The sequence below is a fragment of the Nesoenas mayeri genome, assembly GCF_963082525.1.
Source record: "Nesoenas mayeri genome assembly, chromosome: 5".
NCBI classification, from domain to species: Eukaryota; Metazoa; Chordata; class Aves; order Columbiformes; family Columbidae; genus Nesoenas; species Nesoenas mayeri.
The window spans coordinates 37,116,826-37,137,100 of NC_137548.1; the positions used below are offsets into that span (position 1 = coordinate 37,116,826).

The window sequence follows — 20,275 nt, forward strand, 5'->3', positions numbered from 1 at the left end:
GCCTAACTGCCATCAACAGACAAACCAATAAAACTGTTCCCCAACTAGTAGTCTGTGTTTTATTTGTACAAAGAAGTTGTATTAATCTAACACACATACCTTGTCAAAGTAAGAATAACACATCTGATCATTATGGGAACTTAATTATTTAATTTCTTAAAACATAAGAGTGATCTCTAAGAGAATTAAACTGTGTGCCTGCAGCTTGGTATCTGTTCATTTTTGCCATGTTAAAATCCAACAGCTCCATATAGAACACGGCGTTATTTACCTTCTCTGTAAATTTTCCTGACTGCATTACAGAAAACTTCCAAAGCAAGTAATAAGGTACTAACAGTAAGGGTTTTTTTAACCCTGATGGTCATGATTTATAGGAAAACTTCCTGCAAGCAAACCATTTTCCATGTGCAAACTTCATAGAAAGATCAGCAAAGGCTGTAGTTTTTTCTGTGAGGAGCTGAGTGTCACAGTGCTGAAAGGCCACCTCTCCATCTCCCACCTACCCTCCGATTCCTTCCTTATATTGAATTCAAACACTTGCCAGAGCCCTCTGAGAGTCAATATAAGTCATTAATTGGGAAAAAGAAGTAAATGCTTCTGTCAGGTTATTAGGAAGCTGGATCAGTGAAAGGTCACATCCGCTGGATAAGAAAGGCCTCCCCCTTTCAACAGTTCACTTTTTTCCAATGCAACTGTATTCTAAGCACTGATGAGATAACGATATCCCTTTCTTGTTAGGGTTAAAATACAGAATTGAAATGCAACTTAATCTGATGAACTAACTGTGCAGACAACACATAATAGTTTTTGAAGACATGAAAGTCACATTTTTGAATTACTAGGCTTTGTCTATATGAAGTATTAAAACCTAAATATTTAAGACGGCTGAAAAGAGAAAAAAAAAAAACAGACTGAGTCAGTTTAATAATGATGAAAAGAAAAAAATTGAAGACAAAGAAATCAGAGGTGCAATGAGAGAAATTTTCTGAAGAAGCCTTCCTACCACAAATTCCACTCATAATCTGAACACAACTTTCTTATCCTTATATCCCTTCAAATGAGCTGTAGCCCACACAAAGTTTTGATCCTACAAGGAAATACAAGCAAGGAATTCAATGAAGCTAACTTTGCATGGATCTCAAATGAAAGATGTTCTTTATTAAGGCAAAGGACAGCAGTATTAAATGGGAGAAGGGCTTGAAACCACATTAATTAGAAACAGATTAATTTCTTTTTTTGGCAAATTCTGATTTGTGTGAGGAGTTTTGTATACATTATTTCATACTCAGAAAACTCACCAAAAAGCAAAAGCATACTGCTTGTATAAAAGGGCAAAATCTGAAAAACGCTGTGAATTTTTTTATTCATCTTGTGTATCTTAGAATAGGTTCCAACTCTAACCTTCTTTTCTAGATATACTTGGAACTGGAATTGGGTTCTCTGTAAAAAGCAGTCCCTAAGGACTACCCATAGCTATAACAATCTCAGTCAGCTGAATTTGAGCATTACTGGGTAGTATCAGACATATACAGTTGGACCACACATTGGCATTTTCTGTGACTCGGTTATCTTTTTCCCTTCCAGTTAGAGGATGAGTATAAGCAGTTATCTAAATGTCAAATTCCACATCTCTCTAATATTCTGTATTAAATGTCATCTTCCCTATTAGCTCCTTATAGCATTTATGAGGGAATAAAAATGTCTTTTGTTCTGAGTTCCAACTGGTTAGTAGTGTTAAGTGCTACTTATCTGAACAGAAAGTCCATCAAGCCAAAAGAATACAAAATTTTTAAAAAGTGCAGACTTCTGAAGAACTGCATCAACCTGAGACAAAACAGCCATGTTCTTCCCACTAAAATAACACCACACCCATACGAAGACGGCTTAAAAAGCAAAACAACTAACACTAAGGCTTTTATCTGTATCTATAGTAACAGATGAGAAGCTAAACTATTTATCAGAATGTACACAGGTCTGCTCTGACTTCCAGAGAAGAGTGTCATCTTTAGGCTAAATAACAGACCAAATATCATCAGCAGTTTTCTTCTTGAAGAATACATTTGCTGATTCTTTATAGTAAACCACTCTATTGTTTTAAGATTATTTTATTAGTGCATTTTCACACTCTTTCTGCCAAAAACTACGTAAAACTCAGAAACACTGCTCAAGTTCAGTGACATAAATCTATTTCCTACTTGCACTCTGAAAGAAGCTCAACTCTGCCTCCTGCGGCAGCAGCAATAGAATTAACGACCAAAGTCTGACTGCAGGACTTTTAAGATGACAGCAAAGAAATGTTCACACCTTAGTTCTATACTATCATGGTTTGAAAACAACTTTTTTGCCCTTAAACACTACTAGTAGTTATCAAATACAGCTGTCCAAAGAGAATATCCAGCTCTAGAAAGATACAAACTGCTGTTAGTCACTAAATGTGTGTCCTATTGCTTTGTGATTAGTAGTAGGGATAAAGTCCTACCTCAGTCAAGTAACAAACTATTCCTTCCTAACCACCCACCATAATAACTTACAGAACACTGTAAAGACCTATAATCTGATCCAGTAGTATAGTATTAAAGGAGAAACACTATGATTTTAAATAAGAATCAATGACTATAAATCCACAATATTTACATTTTGTGGGATCACCTCTACTGCACTCAGTGGCAATATTGAAAGGAAAGGAAGATGCTTCCTTATCATATGTAGATAACATAGTCTACTCATGGTTCTAAAATCATTTAAATTCGACCCAGAAAGCCTCTGCAAATATTTTTCTTGTGAATATCACCTCCTGGGTAAGTATTATACCACATCAAAAAAGAGGTAAAATTTATCATGTGCTTTTGTACGCATTTTTCTTCTTTCAGAGCCTATGCTACAAAACAGCTCTGAGGTAAGCCTACATGTCTCCTGTCTCCTGTTATATCTCCTGAATCAGAAAAAACCCCAACTCTAGAGAGGTGTTTTCAAACTCAAGACAGTATTGCTTGCTTATTACCTGATCACGATCACCTGCAAAACAGCAGCTCTTCATAGTACATGAGTTGAAGTACCCTTGGTTGTCAAACTGGAAGACAGGCAGCCGGCAGTGGATGTCATAGAGGACGGGGGGAAGGCGCCGACGCAGTGCCAGCAGCTGGGTTCCATTGCTGTTGAACCGGACACTCATGGCACTCTGCAGGGAGAGGTTTCCACCATAGCGGAGCAGCGAACTGGGAAAAGACAGAGGAAACAAGTGAGATGGGCCACACACTTGAAGGAAACTACTTGAAGATGGAACTCTCTCTTTAATCTTACTGAGTCATTTCCAACAAATTAGCCCAGTAAAGTATAATCTTATTTAGTTTCTGCTTCAAAGCATCAATTCCTCAGCAAACTTGATTCAAAACCCGAACGACAAACTACCAAAATGCTAAGACTACAAAGTCCTCATAAGAATAAAGACTGTGAGTAGTTTTGCTAGCAACAAATACATTTCCTGCATAGGAACAAAGTCTCACAGAGTGGTCTTAACCTTAAAAAGGCTGTTCTTGCACTTCTGGGATATCTACATGTTAGAGACTGACTCTACCACCACTCAGCTCTTTTTTTTTTTTAATTCCCAGCTGGTGACTACATTCAGCCAGCCCAAATTTTATTTTTGCTCTGCCCTGGCACCAGATGGCATTTTTTCCATTTGTGGATATTTTGACCATTATCTCACTTCTGCTTCTATTTATACTTCCATAGGGCATCAGAGGATGTTTGAACTCTACAATCAGTTCCAGCTGTCTCAAATAAAAAGCCACTTTACTAACAAGTTATTGCAAGAAATGCTAAAATAAGTCATTTAGCTGATCTCAAACTTGCTTCATCTGAAAATATTGCCAAGTAGGCAAGACTATTAGATAATTATGCTACCACATGACGCTATTACCTAAAACTCTCACATGGTTGAATCAGCCAGCTTCCTTGGCCCTTAAAAGGCTGTATGATCAGAGCTGGAGTATTTGTATCAGCTCTTATCTATGTGTACAAGACAAAAACAAGGCGTCACAAGCTTCCAGGTTCTATCGTTAAAAGAAAAACATAATACGGAATTTGTTCCATCCAGCAACTTAAAGATAATCAAAGCATACCTGAAATTCAACTTGCATTGTATGGTTTTTCTGTTGTGGTTTCTTTCTTTTTCCAAAGACTTAATTCAAGCCCTGTACTTGAGATGATTGTGTGCATGGAAAGGGAGGTAAAGATGGACGACATTTTATTCCTTTTTTGTTCAGTGATCACTGAAACCTCCTTAAGCAGTATCAGAGCTCGACTTTTTTGTTAACATGTTTTGAGCAATCCCCAGACCAAACAAGGCATGCCAGCACAGAATTTGCAGATGCTAGATGGAAGTTTGTTCACAGATTTTAATGCATTATACTTTCTGATGTAGCCCTATGCCCCAACATTTGTGAAAAATGAGTCATTCTGTATGGATAAGAAGCCACATTCCATGCAGGTTGAAGCATGCATCATTACGTGACATATTGTAAAGTTAAAAATCTATTGTTCCTAAGCCAGAGTTAAACAAAACAAAACACAAAAGAAGACTCCACATAATAAATGCACTAGAAATACACTGCTCTTACACACATGCACTTCGTGAACTGAACAGTCAAAGCCACGGTTCCACAAAGGAACCCAAAGCCACATTTTCAAAGCCAACCAGTAGAGCTTCAAGCTGGGCACCAAGACTCCTGAACACCTGTATCACCACGAAGAGTCCTGCTCTCTCACGTGTGCACGTTCTCCTCCTCTCACGCAAAGCTGCTGAGCTTCTCTGAATAGTGTTTATGGATTTTAATAAAAACATGAGGAAGTCTAATATTAGAAACTATAACCTTAGAGACAAGGATTTAGGATCCCCCATCAGTCTTAGTTTCTGTTCAAGATCAATAAAATACTCAGGTAGCTCAAAATACTTGGGCATAAACCAACACAACCAACATAAATATAAAACAACAAACATAAACCAGCCAAACAAAAAAATCTCCAAAACCACCACACCAATAAAAAATCCCATAACCCCAAACATATGCAACATTTTTTCCCATCCCTCTCTAGCAATAGGTTTGTGTAAGCAAAAAATTTTTTCTATAGAAGTTCCCACTTCCTTAAAAAAAAATCCACAAAAAATAAAACCAACCAAACAAACCCCCAACAACCCAAAAAACACATAAAAGAAACAAACCTAGATTTTTTTGGCTAAGAAATTTCAATTTTTCCATAAAAATACAGGAGTTCTCCACCATGCAGCAACTAGACTTAATGTTAAGGTGCAGCCACTGCTGCACCAAGACTATGCCTCCCTCCTCGTTAACAGTTTTCTTTCCTACTCTAAACCACAACCCAGAATTCCCTCCTGCCTACAGGTGAGCAAGCCCAGCAGATGCCCCATCCTTTCAAATCTTCAAGCAAAGTTTCCGTGGTTATTATTATTATGCCCTGTCTCAAATATTTTGAGATTATGTTTTGTCACACTAAACTAGCTTCCATTCTGCTTACAGATGTTTTCATTAGGGTCCTATAGCAGTCAAAGCTATCAAAGAAAACACCCCTCAGAGCTGAATTCTGTATTGTGTTTCAGTAACTTTAGTGTAACAAAGCTCTAGAAGAACATTTACTTCAGACACTAAATGAAGTAAGAAAGACTAGAATTTCAGAAATTATGATCATATACACACATAAGAAGTCTAGAATTAAGGAGCTGCACAGTTAAGAGCCCTCAAAAGATCAATAGCTTTTCCTATCTCACACCCTCACTCCACACAATTCAGCCACATGTCAAACGGAAATACAGTTTGTGTTGCAGTTCCTTGAACAAGACATCTGGCTCAGAGGAAAAACAAAAGAACAAAAATCAAAACAACAACAACAACAAAAACCCACAACGAACCAATAAAACCAAACTCCACACTAATAAAAAAGGCAGTGGATTAAGTTTGGCTGAATCGAGAAATAAATGCTAAAATAGCCATTTTCCATCCACATAAGAGCGATGTGCCAACGACTTTCCCCATTCGCCTCTATGGTCTCCCCAAAAATCAGATTCTGCAGTTCCAAGTGCAGCATTTTGCTATACTAATCACAGAACAGTGGTTTTGCGATTTCCTCACCCACGTGCAGCCTGTTTGCTTCTGTCTGCCTCTTGGAAATGCTGCACAGTGCTTTCCTTTAACAAGCTATGAAGAGAGACAGCAGGTAGTCAGGTGGGGATGACAAACTGACACCAAAAGCCCCCAACCATCCAACTCCTGACCCAAACAGAGTAGAAATATTTGCTCTCTTTCTACTCCTAAGAGAGGACATCTGAAAGATACAGTCAGAAATATGATGGAAGGGGCAGGTAAATGGAGCGGGTACAGCTCATGGCTCCATGTTGGTGGCAAAGCTAGGAACTGAGCTAACAGAGGACATAAAGGATCTGACAAATCTCTCCTCCTCTGCCTCCTCCTGCAGGCAGTGCACATGTTAGCAGTGTTTAGAACTGAGGAACTGCAGGACTTCAGTATCTTCCTTTATAGAAGTTGATTACAGAACAACTATGCTGGCTTTAGGGAAAAACTAATTGCCCAAGATGGCTTTTAGAGTATTCCATCTCCATCAAAATTGCAGGAGAAAAAAAAAGAAAAGTCAGCCATCTCCAAGAAAGGAGCTGGAGGAAGTTATGCTACAGTATTAAACCACTACGAATACTCGGTACTAAAGAGGATGCCTGAATCAAGAAGCTTAAAAAAAAATAAAATAAAATAAAATAATCTTCAAACTAATCAGACCCAGAGCTTTTGCTCTCCTTTTTTTTGGGTGTAGGGAGGGAAGAGAAAGGGGAGAGCTGTGTTTAAGCATGTTCAGTGTTCAAATGACTGTGTCCACTTTCCCAGTTGCATCACAGTGCTGCTCTGTACCTTTTGTCAGTGCTACTTTTGTATTTTTTCACACAGAATTATGTGGGGCAGTGGAGACATGTTTGGATATGTTGCTCATGTTAGAACTGCCACTTCTGCCTACTCCTTATTTCATGCTGTAGCAAAGGAATTCAGAAGGAACACCTTCTTGCAGCTACTAAAAACATTCACTAATGCATCAGACTGAAAACAATACCCTGTCTCAAAGACCCAGACCATGACAGCTAGTGAGAAATTGGAAGACAACCCTAAAAGGGCACCTCAGATCAAGATGGGGGACCCTTCTGCCAGAGGCACTGTCTTTCTGAACCCAGACCCAGACTACTCCGGGATTTAGTGTGCTTCCAAATTTGGCTCATCCAGCCAGCCGCAGAATGCTGATGTTGCCTACCAGCTCTGGAAGCAATACAGAGAGACACATGCACTTCTGAGTTATTTAAAAAGTCATCTTGTATGATTAAGAGAAATATTTAGTCCACAGATGGAACATTACAAGCCAAAAACACATGCTGGAGCTGGAGGGAATCTGAGGAGGGGGAGAAGGGGCAGTTATGTGCAATATGGTCATTTCCGTAGCTGGATATGCTGCACACAGGCAGCATACAAGTGTTAACTAAATACCAGCTCAGCCAAACAATAGAAGGCTTTCAATCCAAGAGCAGCACCACTAACATAAATAAATCCATTTCTACTGGCAGCTAGTGGGGTGAGGGAAGAAGCAGTCTCATTGCACTCAGAATTTGCAGGAAAAGTCTATACGTGAAACAAGCATTTCTCTCTCCTCCTCTCCCCTTTTCTAAACACAGCAGTTGTTTCATCTTTTTTTGAAGAGTCGACTGCCTGAGCAATAACATAACCTTAACCCAGGCTATTCAAAAGTTAGCTTGGCAACAGACAGTGGACATTAAACTGAGAGAACAGTGCCTTGGCAGAAATCAAATAACAAAAATAAAAGCAGCATGCATGACAGCATTAAATAGAACCATTAAATAAAATAATCTAATAGCTCGTCTTGATAAGCTACAATAAGCTGCAATATAGACACTGTCCTTGGCATATGAGTGTCATTTAAGAGGGACAAGGAAGGAAGGAAGGAAGGGAGAAAGCGTTGATATCATAAACAGCAGTGAGTGAAACTAACTTGATGGAAGAATGACCTTAAAAGGAAAAAATTAATTGAATGCTTGTAACCAATACACACCACTGCATACAACTGTGTTTGTCAGCATTTCTGTAACCACAAAACTGAGGAACTTCTAACTATGCAAAAAGAACTGGAATGAAACCTGGCAAATAGAATCTCGGCCTGGAAAACTGCAGAAAAGTTTGGGGTTTTATTTGGAAGAAAGTTATTCCGTGTGTGCAAAAACACACACAAATCTTACATAGACTGGAGCAAACACTCAGCAAGAGCCAAATTAACCACCAATAGAAAATCAAGCATAAGATCAATTAACATGCATACTTTATTTTTTGAAGTGGATTACAAAGTTCACAGACATCTCAATATAGTTTATTTGAAAAACAGATAAGTCAAGTCAACGTGTATGGAGCTTCAGAAGTGTTAACAAGTATGAAGGAATTCCCTCAGTGCCTTAAGATTCTAGAAGTACACAAGCCATACTCAGGATTTTATTATTTCTCAGTAACATGCTCATTTTTCTAGATTCCATCATCACTATTTCTGATTATCTCACTACCTCTATAAGAACTACCTTCAAGAACTACATGCCTCCGAATCTTTAATAGGAAGGAAGGGGGATTTGCTTGGACTTCAAAAAACAACCAAATAAAACAAAGGCTGTGTGTTGTTAGCAAAACTAAATAACTTTGCTTTCCTTCTAAAAGAATATGCAAGTAAAATCAATCGCATGCACCAAGACTGGAAAAGCAGGGAATTTAGGGTGAAGATTCTGCATGTTCAAGAACACATCATCCCTTCTGCTCTTTACAGTTTGGGTCAGGAACATGTAAATTAGTATAAAAATGAACATGGCATCATTAATAAACTTCCACGCACGGCAAGCTCTAAGGTGAACAGAAGCATCACCCTTACATCCAAAACAAGAGGGCAACAATGTTGTGGGGTTTTTTGTTTTGTTTTAAAAAAAGAGAGATTCTTATCAGATAACTGTCTTCAGAAGCTGGAGCCTTAAGAATATTAAACATCACCAGATTTACATACCCAGAGGAGCCACACCTCCTAACAGCAAAGGCTTGGGTCTTTGGCCCTTATGATCTAATTGAGTACTGAATGCTAAAGGTGCTTCGCCAGTGATCTCAGGCAGTTCTCCAGAAAGCATTATGTTTTCCTTTACTCTGCCTTTGTTCACAGGAAGAACATACAGAATTTCAGTATTTTCAGGAAGATGACAAGAGCAAACGTATAACATATACTAAACTTTCCCCCTCATCTGTATTACTTTTATCCTTTCAGGCCTTATGGCTTACCTTTGCCATTACAGTGATTAAACAGTAGCAAATGACAACAACGAAACCCTATTTGTTTGAATGTTTCACATCCTTCTCCAGCTTTATTCAAGATTTGTTTTGGTTCACAAACATTCTCCCTCTCCTAGGCCTGCCCTCTCTACAGATCAGCAATCAGCAGGCACAAGTCCTATTCTCAATCTCTGCTTCAATCATCTAGGTGTTACTGTAATGTAAGTAATAAATGAGTTCTAGTAGTCAGTAAAATAGAACAAAACAAAAAACCCAAAACATTTAGCCAAATTAAAAAAAGAAAGTAGACAATAAAAAGTAAGGAACAACTATCCAACAACCAGAAGCAAACTAGCTAAATTACCTGATCATTTTCCTCCTTTTCTAATCCCTAAATTTTTCAGTCAGAGTCCCTTATTCAGCCTGATCAGAAATAGTATCTCGTAGGATGGAGTACAAACTGTGAGAAAGAGAACCGCTCAGCTGAATCCAGCCAAACACAAACGAGTAGGTTCCACCAGATAACCAGACAGAGAAGATGCAAATGAAGCCAGACATGGCATGGGAAGATGACCTTTAGGCCAAAGGAAAGAACAGGAGCTGTCTCCAAAACAAAGCGCACACCAAAGCCAGTCTAACACAAAGAACACAGATACCAGAGAATGTTACCTCAGAAAAATAATCTGAGTGTAAAAGCTGAAAAGTACAACCATTTTCACACCTTGGTGTCTATGCAAAAGGAGACATGAATCAATATTGCAAGTCCTACAAAGCATTTTTTCTACATGTTTCTGTGCTGTGATTCTTGTATTTCATTAGGGAAGCTGAGTAACATCAGTCACAGATTTGTTCTCGCATCTAGTAATATTTGTATATATATATATATATATACATACACACACACTCAAGCCCCCCCCCTTTTTTTCTCTAGCAAATTTGCATGAATTTTTAATTTATCCAATCTACAAAAGCTGAAATTAAAGAGCAGCAACAAGAAAACAGGCCTTTCTTTTGGAAAAGCAGCAAGATCCAAGATGCTCCTGTAGGAGCACAGTCAAGTCTTCAGTAAGTAAAGCTTTTGGCTCTAATAGGTACAAGATGAATAAAAATTATCATGTAAAGCTAACTGATCACAACTGCACACACACTTTTGGTCTCACCAAATTGGTTCCACCACAGTTTCCCATGGATTGATGTTTCAAAGACTAATTCCCTTGTCTTAAAAAGGGTTGAACTAACATTTCAGATGTTCTCCCAGTAAATGCATTAAGACTACTTCTCCCTTGTATTCAGTCACCATTAAAATAAATAAATAAATAAACCAATCCTTGTTTTAGAAAGAAAAAAAATGTATCTCTTTTAATTCCTTTCCCCATTTTAATTCCTACCTCATTGAAATGAGGCATAAAGGTGATAAGGGCAAAGCTTCTATGGTCACAGACCCATTTCCTTAAGAAAGCAAACTACAAAACCACATTAAATCAGAGCTTCTTTTGAACAACTGATTACAATTTTATACTTTCAAAATTTATATTGCAAGGACAATACTTTGCACTTGAAATTTTTGCTTTAGAAAGATCTGTGTCTTAGAAAATTTCAAAACAAAAAGACTAAGCATAATGAGGCTTTTAAAGTAGGCAGTATTCCCATTCCTTGATCCAGGAAAAACTGAGGGCAAGAGAGGTCAATCGACAGACCGGCCCAACACTGTGAAACAAACCCAGGTTTCCTGACTTCTTGTTTACTGCATGAAGCTACATATATTCTAGAAAATTATAAACGTGAATACCATCACTGCTTCTGGGAGCAGGCTGGATCCCAAAGAGCAGAGGGACAGTACTGACCTTAAAGCGTCTGGCCAGAACCAAACCAGGCCTAGTGTGGGCATGCTGGTAAGTGTGAAAAAGCTTCATCTTTGAATCAGAAATTCCCCACGAATATGATGGAGGGCTGTCTGCAAGAGACAGTGTGATTTAACTAATGAAGGTTTGAGAAAACTACTAAATCAAGACAGGAAAAACTGAACAGACAGAGTCACTGTAGCCCTATCTGAGAACAATAAAGAATTCAAAGCTGAACTACTAACAATACACATTTTTATGATACAATTTGAACCTCAGTACTTCGAAACTCAGTTATGTGTCTGATCAACAAATCTAGGGATGGCAGAGGAAAGTAAGAAAATCTTTCCTTCTGTCATTGAAAAAAAACCTTAAAAGATCTTCAGTTTGCACATCAGTGGACTAACCTGGATACACTCCACTACAGGAAGGATACCAGCCTAAACACAGAGAAAGCTAAGGTAAACCCTCTATCCCAAGAGAGTCTGACAAGGTCAGGCATAAAGCAGAACTGCAGATGAGATAAGGAATGTGTACATATGAAACAGAAGCTAAGTGAGACAGCCTTTCCTATGGTATTGTCCTAGTTAATTCTGCAATAAGGACAAGACATAAAGGTGGGAAAAAGACACTATAGCACCCGCTTCACACACTTGAATACCAGGCAGTATTCACCAGACTTGCACGCACACTTACTGAAGTATTTCTAGCCTATCTATTAGTCGGTGCTCACATCAGCAACAGAAAAGACCACTTGCTTCAGAGTAAAAATATCTAGCAATAAATTCACTGATTTACATATTTTGCAACTTTAGCACAGCGCTTCTGTCATCAAAAAAAGGGAAAAAGAAAAAAATCATCAACTGGCTGAAATTGGCAGCCACAAAAAAGGAGTACATATGCAGGACAGTGCTCTTTCCAGCAGAAATACCACTTAAGCCATCAGCATGACTAAAGCCTTAATGATTGTCACCATCTCTCTTTGCCCAGTCAAAAAGGCTTATTTGCAAGTACTCCCTTTTTAATTCAGTGGCCCCCTACTAGAAAGGCAGAGGAAACTACCTTAGATGTTTCTAACACTAAAAAACTCCTTTGATTTTGGCTAAACCTTTGGCAAGCAGTTTGGAGATTTATGGTTACAATGAGAAAAGTAAGCCCAAAGAACATCTCAAAAAATACCACCCCCAGATGCCATTACCATTCAAAAGCTCCTTCAACACATCCCAGAGATTTCCAGAAAAGCATAATTCAATCCCCATGAACTCTGGCAACAATCAGAGCACCTTCTATGACATTAAAATGAGCTTTTAAGAAATAATGGAAAATAAATGGAGGTGGGGGGTGGGAATAGGGGTGGGGAGAAAAAAAAATATCTAAGTTTAGGTTCTGTGTTATTTGAGGCAAATATGCCAAGTTGGACCTGGTTGGGAGAGCTTCAAATTCTAAGTTGAGACAAACAGAGCAGCTGAGCTGCCTCGGTAGTAAACAAGCGAAACAGATGAGGATGGTACATGTGTTGGATGAGTTGTATTTCCTGAACTGCAGGAGAGGACAAATAGTTATTTGAACTACTTGAGGCAGCATGGTTGACCCACACTGGTGTGCACCTAAACTTCACATTTGTTATACTGTAACCTACCAAAATAAATCATTTTAAGCAGCATAAAGTTAGTCAAAATTCACAACAAATGGTTCAACTGAGAAGGGAAAGAACTTAACTGATAAGCTTGACAATGAAAAAGTGGTTGCCAAGATACACTCATTTTTCCTGTATTCATTAATATAGTGCTCTGCTCAGGGCAGGACTGACAAAGGTCTCCAAACAGAAACATGCAGTACACTTTCATTGCACTGAAATAATTTAAACATGTAGCTGTTTCAGTGATGTAGATGGACTCCTCCATCTGCAAGGGCTTTGGCAATCCCAAAGAACACGCATTAGAAGTGACTAGAATCACAAGCTTCTTTCCTTCACATGCAGGGTCAAAATACAAAACAGTCAAAGAAAAAACTCCACATGCTATTCCTGCAATGCCACTCCTGTAGCCATCATGTACCATTTTATTAAAAACCTGTAAGGAAAAAACAATTAAAACCAAAGATACTGATTTGAAAGAAAATTCCCAAACTACCAGTTCCAGCCTCTAAAGAGCCCTGAACCTCACTAAATTCATTGTCAGAAGTAAACCCTGTGGTTATCCCCAGAATTAATATTCCCTGCAACACAACTATCAACAATACTGATCCCACACTTGCACTTCCAGAAGCTCAGTATATTTCAGCCAACATACCAGCCTCCTTGGTAACACACAGATAAAATGAAGCAACAGCTACTTTTTGGAGTGAGCTCAGAAAGGTAAGCTAAAAAGGATAACACTCAGCATGCATATGGATGTTTCACAGAAAATAACTGCTTTATCTCTTCCTCTGGTATGATTTTAAGGATCAAATTCCTTGAAGGTATGAGCCTAGAAACTAAAATTGGCAACCGTTGGAGACCTGTATCTATGGACTTGGACTCGGTTACAATGCTGGATTTATGGCCTTAGAATACCTTCTGCATCACCACACAGGTTTTTTTAAAGCCCTCCTGTGCAACAGGTTATAAGTATCAGCTGTGGTACAGAGCTGCAAATACTCATCATCTCCCTTTCCTCCCCTCTCCTTGTACTCCCACCCATCAACAAAAAACCCTCAACAAAACAAACCATGCTTCTATTAGAGGTAATACCTAGCCTCTTCTTGCAAAGATGGTCTATTTGACATGCGTCAAACTAAACTCGGAAGAACTGTTCTCAAACTGAGTGTAGTTCTGGCAGCTACCACTTGTATTTCAGAAGTGACAAAGGACTTGTGAACCTGAAACCTAGCTCTTTCAACTACATGTCAGCATGTCAATCTAACATAAACCACATGCAAGACTTCTGTGTCCTTAGATTATAACGAGTACGGATATATTCCATACCCCTCTTGTCATCAGACCATTACACTGATCCAGAAACAACAAGGTAATACTCATCAGGTCTTTAAATTTGGATCAGAAGTTATGCAATCAGTACATAGTTTTAAGAGTTGGATTGTGTTTTCTTGCAGCACAAGGACTTAAGCCTAACACCTAGTAAAAAGCTCTGTTCAAGACAAAGACTTCAGAGAACACACTGTCAGTTGGAGACAAGGAACACAGTACAGTCACAACCTTCAAAGTCCTCCATACATTGGCAAGATAAACATGCCTTGACATTCATAACCATGAACATAAACTCAAGAAGAGTCCTCCCTCAAGATCCTCCTGAACCTAAGTAGTCTATTACACTTACTATTTAGTTACCTAATCACTAGGTGATACACTGATACCTAAAAAAAGGTATTCTTCATCCACAGTTTGGGAGTTTGCTTCCTCTGAATTCCCAGCACAGGAGGCAAATATGAGGTTAGTCTCAAGTGCATTAAGAGAGCCTTCTTGACTGCTATTTGAGACACAAATATTCATTTAATGTGAGCTAAAATTAAAAAGGCTCTGAACTGCAGTTACTTCTCAGCCAAGACAAAGAAAGAAATCAAGGTTGAATTAATGTTCCTGTTTGGCTTTGTATGTAAAGCATTGATGGAAAACACCAAAACTGACACTTCTTTAACTTCGGCTTGATATGACCTGTATTATCAAGTTAGCTTTTAAAATATGCCATAGAGTTTACAGTCACTAAGGGATATCAGGTTTGCCCTGATGGTCAAGGATTGTTTTTAACTCACCATCAGGCCACTTGAGTACATTGACTTGTAACTACCTTACAGCACAGGACGCCTGAACTTTCAGAAGAATCTTAAAAAGGTTTATCACATATAAGAATTTCTACCTCACTCAGAGTTTGAAACCAGCATTGAGTTCTGGGAACACTTTTGTTCCCAGAACTCAACACTCAAGACCAGTGTCCTGGAACACTATGTTGTATTGCAGGGATATAAACAGACAAGTGTCAAGCAGAAACAACCTCTCTCTGCTTGTAGTTGATTCTTATGAAACAGGCAGCCTTGGAAGGTAAATCACCTCCAACTTTGGTTATTTTTCACCTCTTCTATCTAAAAAGCCACTAGGAATGCTTGTGAAGAACATGCTGATGAGACAAGGGGAAGGTTAGTATAGCAAAAGAAAATCAGTAATGCCACAAATAGCTCAATAAATCTAATAGTTCACTGCTCCTCAAATGAAGAAGGTCTTGCTTCCTCCTTATTTCCTGTTCTCAGCCCTACAGGCCTTCCTCTGTCTTCTCTATCACCTGTGCTGTTTACTGGGCCATCCCTGAACCCAGTTCAACTTGCTAGGCCATAAGAAAGCAACAAAGCTTCTCCATAAGTTTTCTGACTTCTAAGCATGACGATTTGGCTCAAAAAATATCAAACGCAGAACTAGTGCACTGGACATAGCAGGAACAAGGGCCTGGGAGCTTTTGGATAAGCCCTCCCAGGCTGACAAAAATGCCCTGAGACATATATTTCTGATAGTGACCCAAGGTTTACCATTTTAACCCTTGAACTGGACACACAAATTGATCCCACTGTGTAAAAAGCACAGGCTCAACACTCCCATTACAAGCAGAACACACTCCTGTGAACAGCCTTTTTGTAGTATGAAAACCAGTTTAAAAGTACGAGATGCTCATTAATAGGACAAGCCAATAACCATTTTCATCTCAAAAACTTTCAGATTAGTTGATAGAAGGGGGGATCATAGGAAAATAAAGAAGTAAGGGGATAACTATATTATTTTCTTAGGGGGAAAAAAGCAGCCTTTTGATTCCAGTAAAAAGAAGGAAATAGGCAGGGGGCTGCATGGAAAAAGCAAAGAAGGGAGAACATGAATACCTAAAAATAGCTAGACTTACATGCTTGAAATATATGTGCAAACTGACTTGATGAGTTGCCCCCAGCAATTCTGCAACAATACATACTTGGAATACGGATTTAAGTTGCAGAGACTTGACTTTTTCGATTTTCTTAAAAAAGGCACAGCTTCCAGACCCCATCTAGTGGTGGGAGTGCCTTACAACAGCGTCATTAAACAAGTCCACATTTAAGATTTCCAGTGCACTGGAACAATACAGTTTATTTCAGTTTAACACTCACCTGAAAGAATGGCAATTTTCACACGTTCTAAAAATAGAAAAATAAGATTTCGAGAACTACTAGTCAACTTGTAATCATGCTGGACTTATATTGGTTCTGTTTTAACAGTAATTTATTTGCTATTTTGAGGAACCAGCCCATCACATTCAGATCTTATTAGTATACTGGGGGAGGAAGGGGGAATCTCAATTGCAGCACTGATTCTGAGACAGAAGAAGTATCAAGCTGCGAAAGAACTTTGGGAAAAAGCAAAATGAATCTGCCTCTGTATCCTGACTCAGTCAGCAAGACTAATCAAATTATGACTATTTGAAGCGAGCTAAACTTTTCACAATTCAGAGCTGTGCAACTGTCTCTCAATTTTGCTATGCATGCCAAGAAATTCTGGCCTTTCAATTACTTTTTTCACCGTAATAGCCAAGCATAAAGCACTCCCAGCTTCCCATCAGAAAGTTAACCAATTTCACAATACATGAATAAACTCTACTCATAATCAGAATTTTTTTTCTAAGCATAAAAATATTTTCTTTTTAATTTGTAGAGGTGTTTAGTGTTGCCTGATTAAGAAGCAGATAAAACCAACTCTCCTGGCTGAAGGTATGTAACAGCAAGCTAGAAGACAGATTTTCCTATAACCCAATCGGAGAAGAGCCGTATACTTTGGAGAAAAATACTCTGGTGTAAAAATCATCAGCTTTTCCAGATAAATAAGTAGATGCAGCTCACTTGTTTCTGGCCAACAGAGGAATCTACATATGAATTCTCTAATCTATTAATAATTCAAGATTTTTAAAATTTAGAGCTATTCGTTTAAAACTGCACAATTAGCCATATTCCACTGACTGCCACACAAGTTTACAAGTTAAAAGCAAATCACCCCCTTCTCTGACAGTGCATCATTAAGCTGAACAAAGTTAAAGAAAAAAATATACCTCACCTGAGGAGCCTCTGCTGATTAAAACCAGAAATTCAGCATTAAGCCTGTTCCCCTTCAAGTGAGTGAAGGCCAGCTGAATCCTGTGGGCTTATCAAACCTCACCTATATCTGTAAGGAGAATTAGTACAGCAGTGCTGTTGGCCATAACACGTTATGTGAAGGTATTGCTATAGCTACAGTACTGCCGATGACCACAAACAGCTAGTCTTCGGAATTCCAAGGTTTTCATTTGCTTTCTGGATTTCGCAGGGGAGCAGCAGCAGGATTCCCAAGAACAGTCTCCAGTTATGAAGCAAACCAAGTAGTGGCTGCATCAGTTTAACTCTGCTTCCATCTGAGAACTGACAGAGAACAGGACAGTAGTTGGGGCAATGAGTTTTACATGAAGTGTTATATTAGAAGCAAATTATTAACTACTTATAACCATTTCACCTTTCCTGTATTGCAGGAGTGCTCCAGCCCTGCTTACCCACTGGAGGTTATTATTTTGGCAATCCACAGCAAACATTTGAAAGTATCTACACTTCTTCCCCTTCTTTCTACTCATCCAATGCCTAATCAAAACCCAACTACCACAGATTGTGACATAACAGCTAAAGCTTACCTGATCTAGTAATTTCTGCTAGCACCACAGGTGGAATTATAGGGCTGAATAACTCCCATGATGGCCACAGCATTGTGAAGGATAACATCAATACTGAAGGAAAGGAGGAATTTCCCTTGACAGCTTAGGCCATAAGAAGTCCCTCTCAAGTGAATCTCATGTGAAACAATGGAAATAAAAAGGTAGGCTAGGGAAGGAGTAGACAGATCTAGCAATTTCTGCCACAATTATATATTCTGCTATTCAACAATCCCACCAAGTTAATACTTTTACATCATGTTCCCCAACAGCCTCTACTCCCTCATCCTTCCCACACCTCAGGCAGTGTTATATTTTCTTGGATACTGATGACAATATATAAGACAGCTATAACCTGTAGGGAAGCAAGGTTTTCCACCATTAGCAGACTTTTTGACAATGAGAAAAGCAGCTGATGGAGTAGCCCTTCTTTGCAGTGCTAGTGTTCTGGCACACAAGTTACACGGGCAGCTTCCTGTTTATCCCTAGATTACAGCGAGCTTCCTGGCTATTTAACCCACCCTGCCTATAAAATTCATCATCCAAAACACTTCTGGTACACATCTTACCTGAAACTACGCTTTGTGTCCTTTATTATTAATAAGAATATGGAAAATATACACAAACTGCCTTACATACCAACTTCATTCTATACGAAGTGTACCGCAAATACTTACAGCATTATGTGGATTACTTTATCCTTAACAAAAAAGGGGTTTTTTCCCGATAATTAAGTTCTCAGTGTATTTTCCCTTTAAGAGACTAACAAACATTCCCCAGATTAGAGCCTAAATTCTGGCTTCCATTTCCACATGGAAGCGAGGATTACATTTTAACTGACCTACAAATCAATAAAATTGTTTCCTCATAAGGCAAAGTGATTCGGCTCCACATATGTGTCCTAGTTTCAGCTCGGACAGAGTTAATTTTCTGCCTAGCAGCTGATATAGTGCTGTGTTTTGGATTTATTATGAGAATACTGTTGATAGAACACTAATGTTCTGGTTGTTGTTATGTAGTCAAGGCCCTTCCAGCTTCTCATCCTGGCCTGCCAACAAGAAGGCTGGGGATGTACAACAGGTTGGAAGGAGACACAGCCAGGAGAGCTGACTTGAAGTGACCAAAGCGATACCTCACACCATATGACATCATGCTCAGTATATAAAGCTGAGGGGAGAAGAAGGAAGGGGGGGATGTTTGCAGTGATGGTGTTTATCTTCCCAAGTAACCATTAGGTGTTATGGAGCCTGATTTTCCTGGAGATGGCTGAACATCTGCCTGCTGATGGGAAGCAGGGAATGAATTCCTCGTTTTGCTTTGTTTGTGTGCGTGGCTTTTGTTTTACTTATTAAACTGTCTTTATCTCAGCCCACAAGTTGTTTCACTTTTACTTTTCTGATTCTCCCATTCCAGCAGGAAGGAGTGAGTGAGCAGCCGGGTCATGCTTAGCTGCTGGCTAGTGTTAGACAACACGTTGTAAATCAAGTTCCATATTTCTAGATTAGCAAGACAGATCTGCAGAGACCAGTGGGAGTTTTGGCAAATGCTCTGTTAATTTAATAAAAACTAAAAATCCACTATAATTTATTTAAATATGAGGGACTCTGGCTTTGGCAACCCACTAGCAGGACACAGCTCACTCTGAAGAGTCTCCTCCCCTGAGAGTTTCCTAGGAACAAACTGCAATGGCAGTCAAATGCTTTAGGCCATTTTCAGCCAAACACACCCTTCTCACCATGTTTTGGGCACATCGCTGATCAAGCAAAAGAAGAAGCTGATGGCTGTCCCAGAAAAATGGCAGCTGAAAGTAGACTTATCACCTGCATTCATGTAAGCTATAGTTTGCTGTCCAAGTCCAAGTCTGAGGCTCTAATATCAGCCAGCAGCATTTACTCTGTGAGGAGCAGCCTGTCTCTTACTATTCACTTTCCTGGTTCCAAGTCCTCTGGGAGGAATAGGCTGCATGTAGGAAACATGCATATTTTACACAATGCACCCCACCGAGCAGTTGCAAATAGTTTAAATTCAGTGCTTAAGGGAACAGCTGCACAGTATATACAGTGTATGTCCAGTTGTACAAAAAGGATGTTGCACACGTTCCCCTATGCAGGAAAAAGTGGTATGACTTACCCACCTCCTCATTTCAGCACTGTAGTTGCAAGGTATGTTTAACCATCACCATTTAGCTTTTTAATTTGAAAGATTTACTTTGTTCCGATTACCACTAGAAAAGGGTAGCTCTTGTCCACCAGACATAAGCATACAAGCTTCTATCAATTTAATTTATTAATTTATTCAAGCCCTTCAGGGCAACCCACAGGTTATAACATAAGGCACCCTTTCCCCACACATAATTCAAAAAAAGACCATAGAATTC

The 20,275-nt window shown here is 39.0% G+C and overlaps 1 protein-coding gene across 1 annotated transcript in view; it reads right to left on the bottom strand.

Annotated features, from left to right (window-relative positions):
* DCAF5 (DDB1 and CUL4 associated factor 5) overlaps positions 1-20,275 on the bottom strand; it is a 78,849-nt gene that overhangs the window by 33,563 nt on the left and 25,011 nt on the right. Inside the window, exon 6 of the mRNA XM_080344707.1 lies at positions 3,002-3,215. Within this exon, the coding sequence (XP_080200833.1) occupies positions 3,002-3,215 (214 nt within the window). The remainder of the gene's footprint in view (positions 1-3,001; positions 3,216-20,275) is intronic.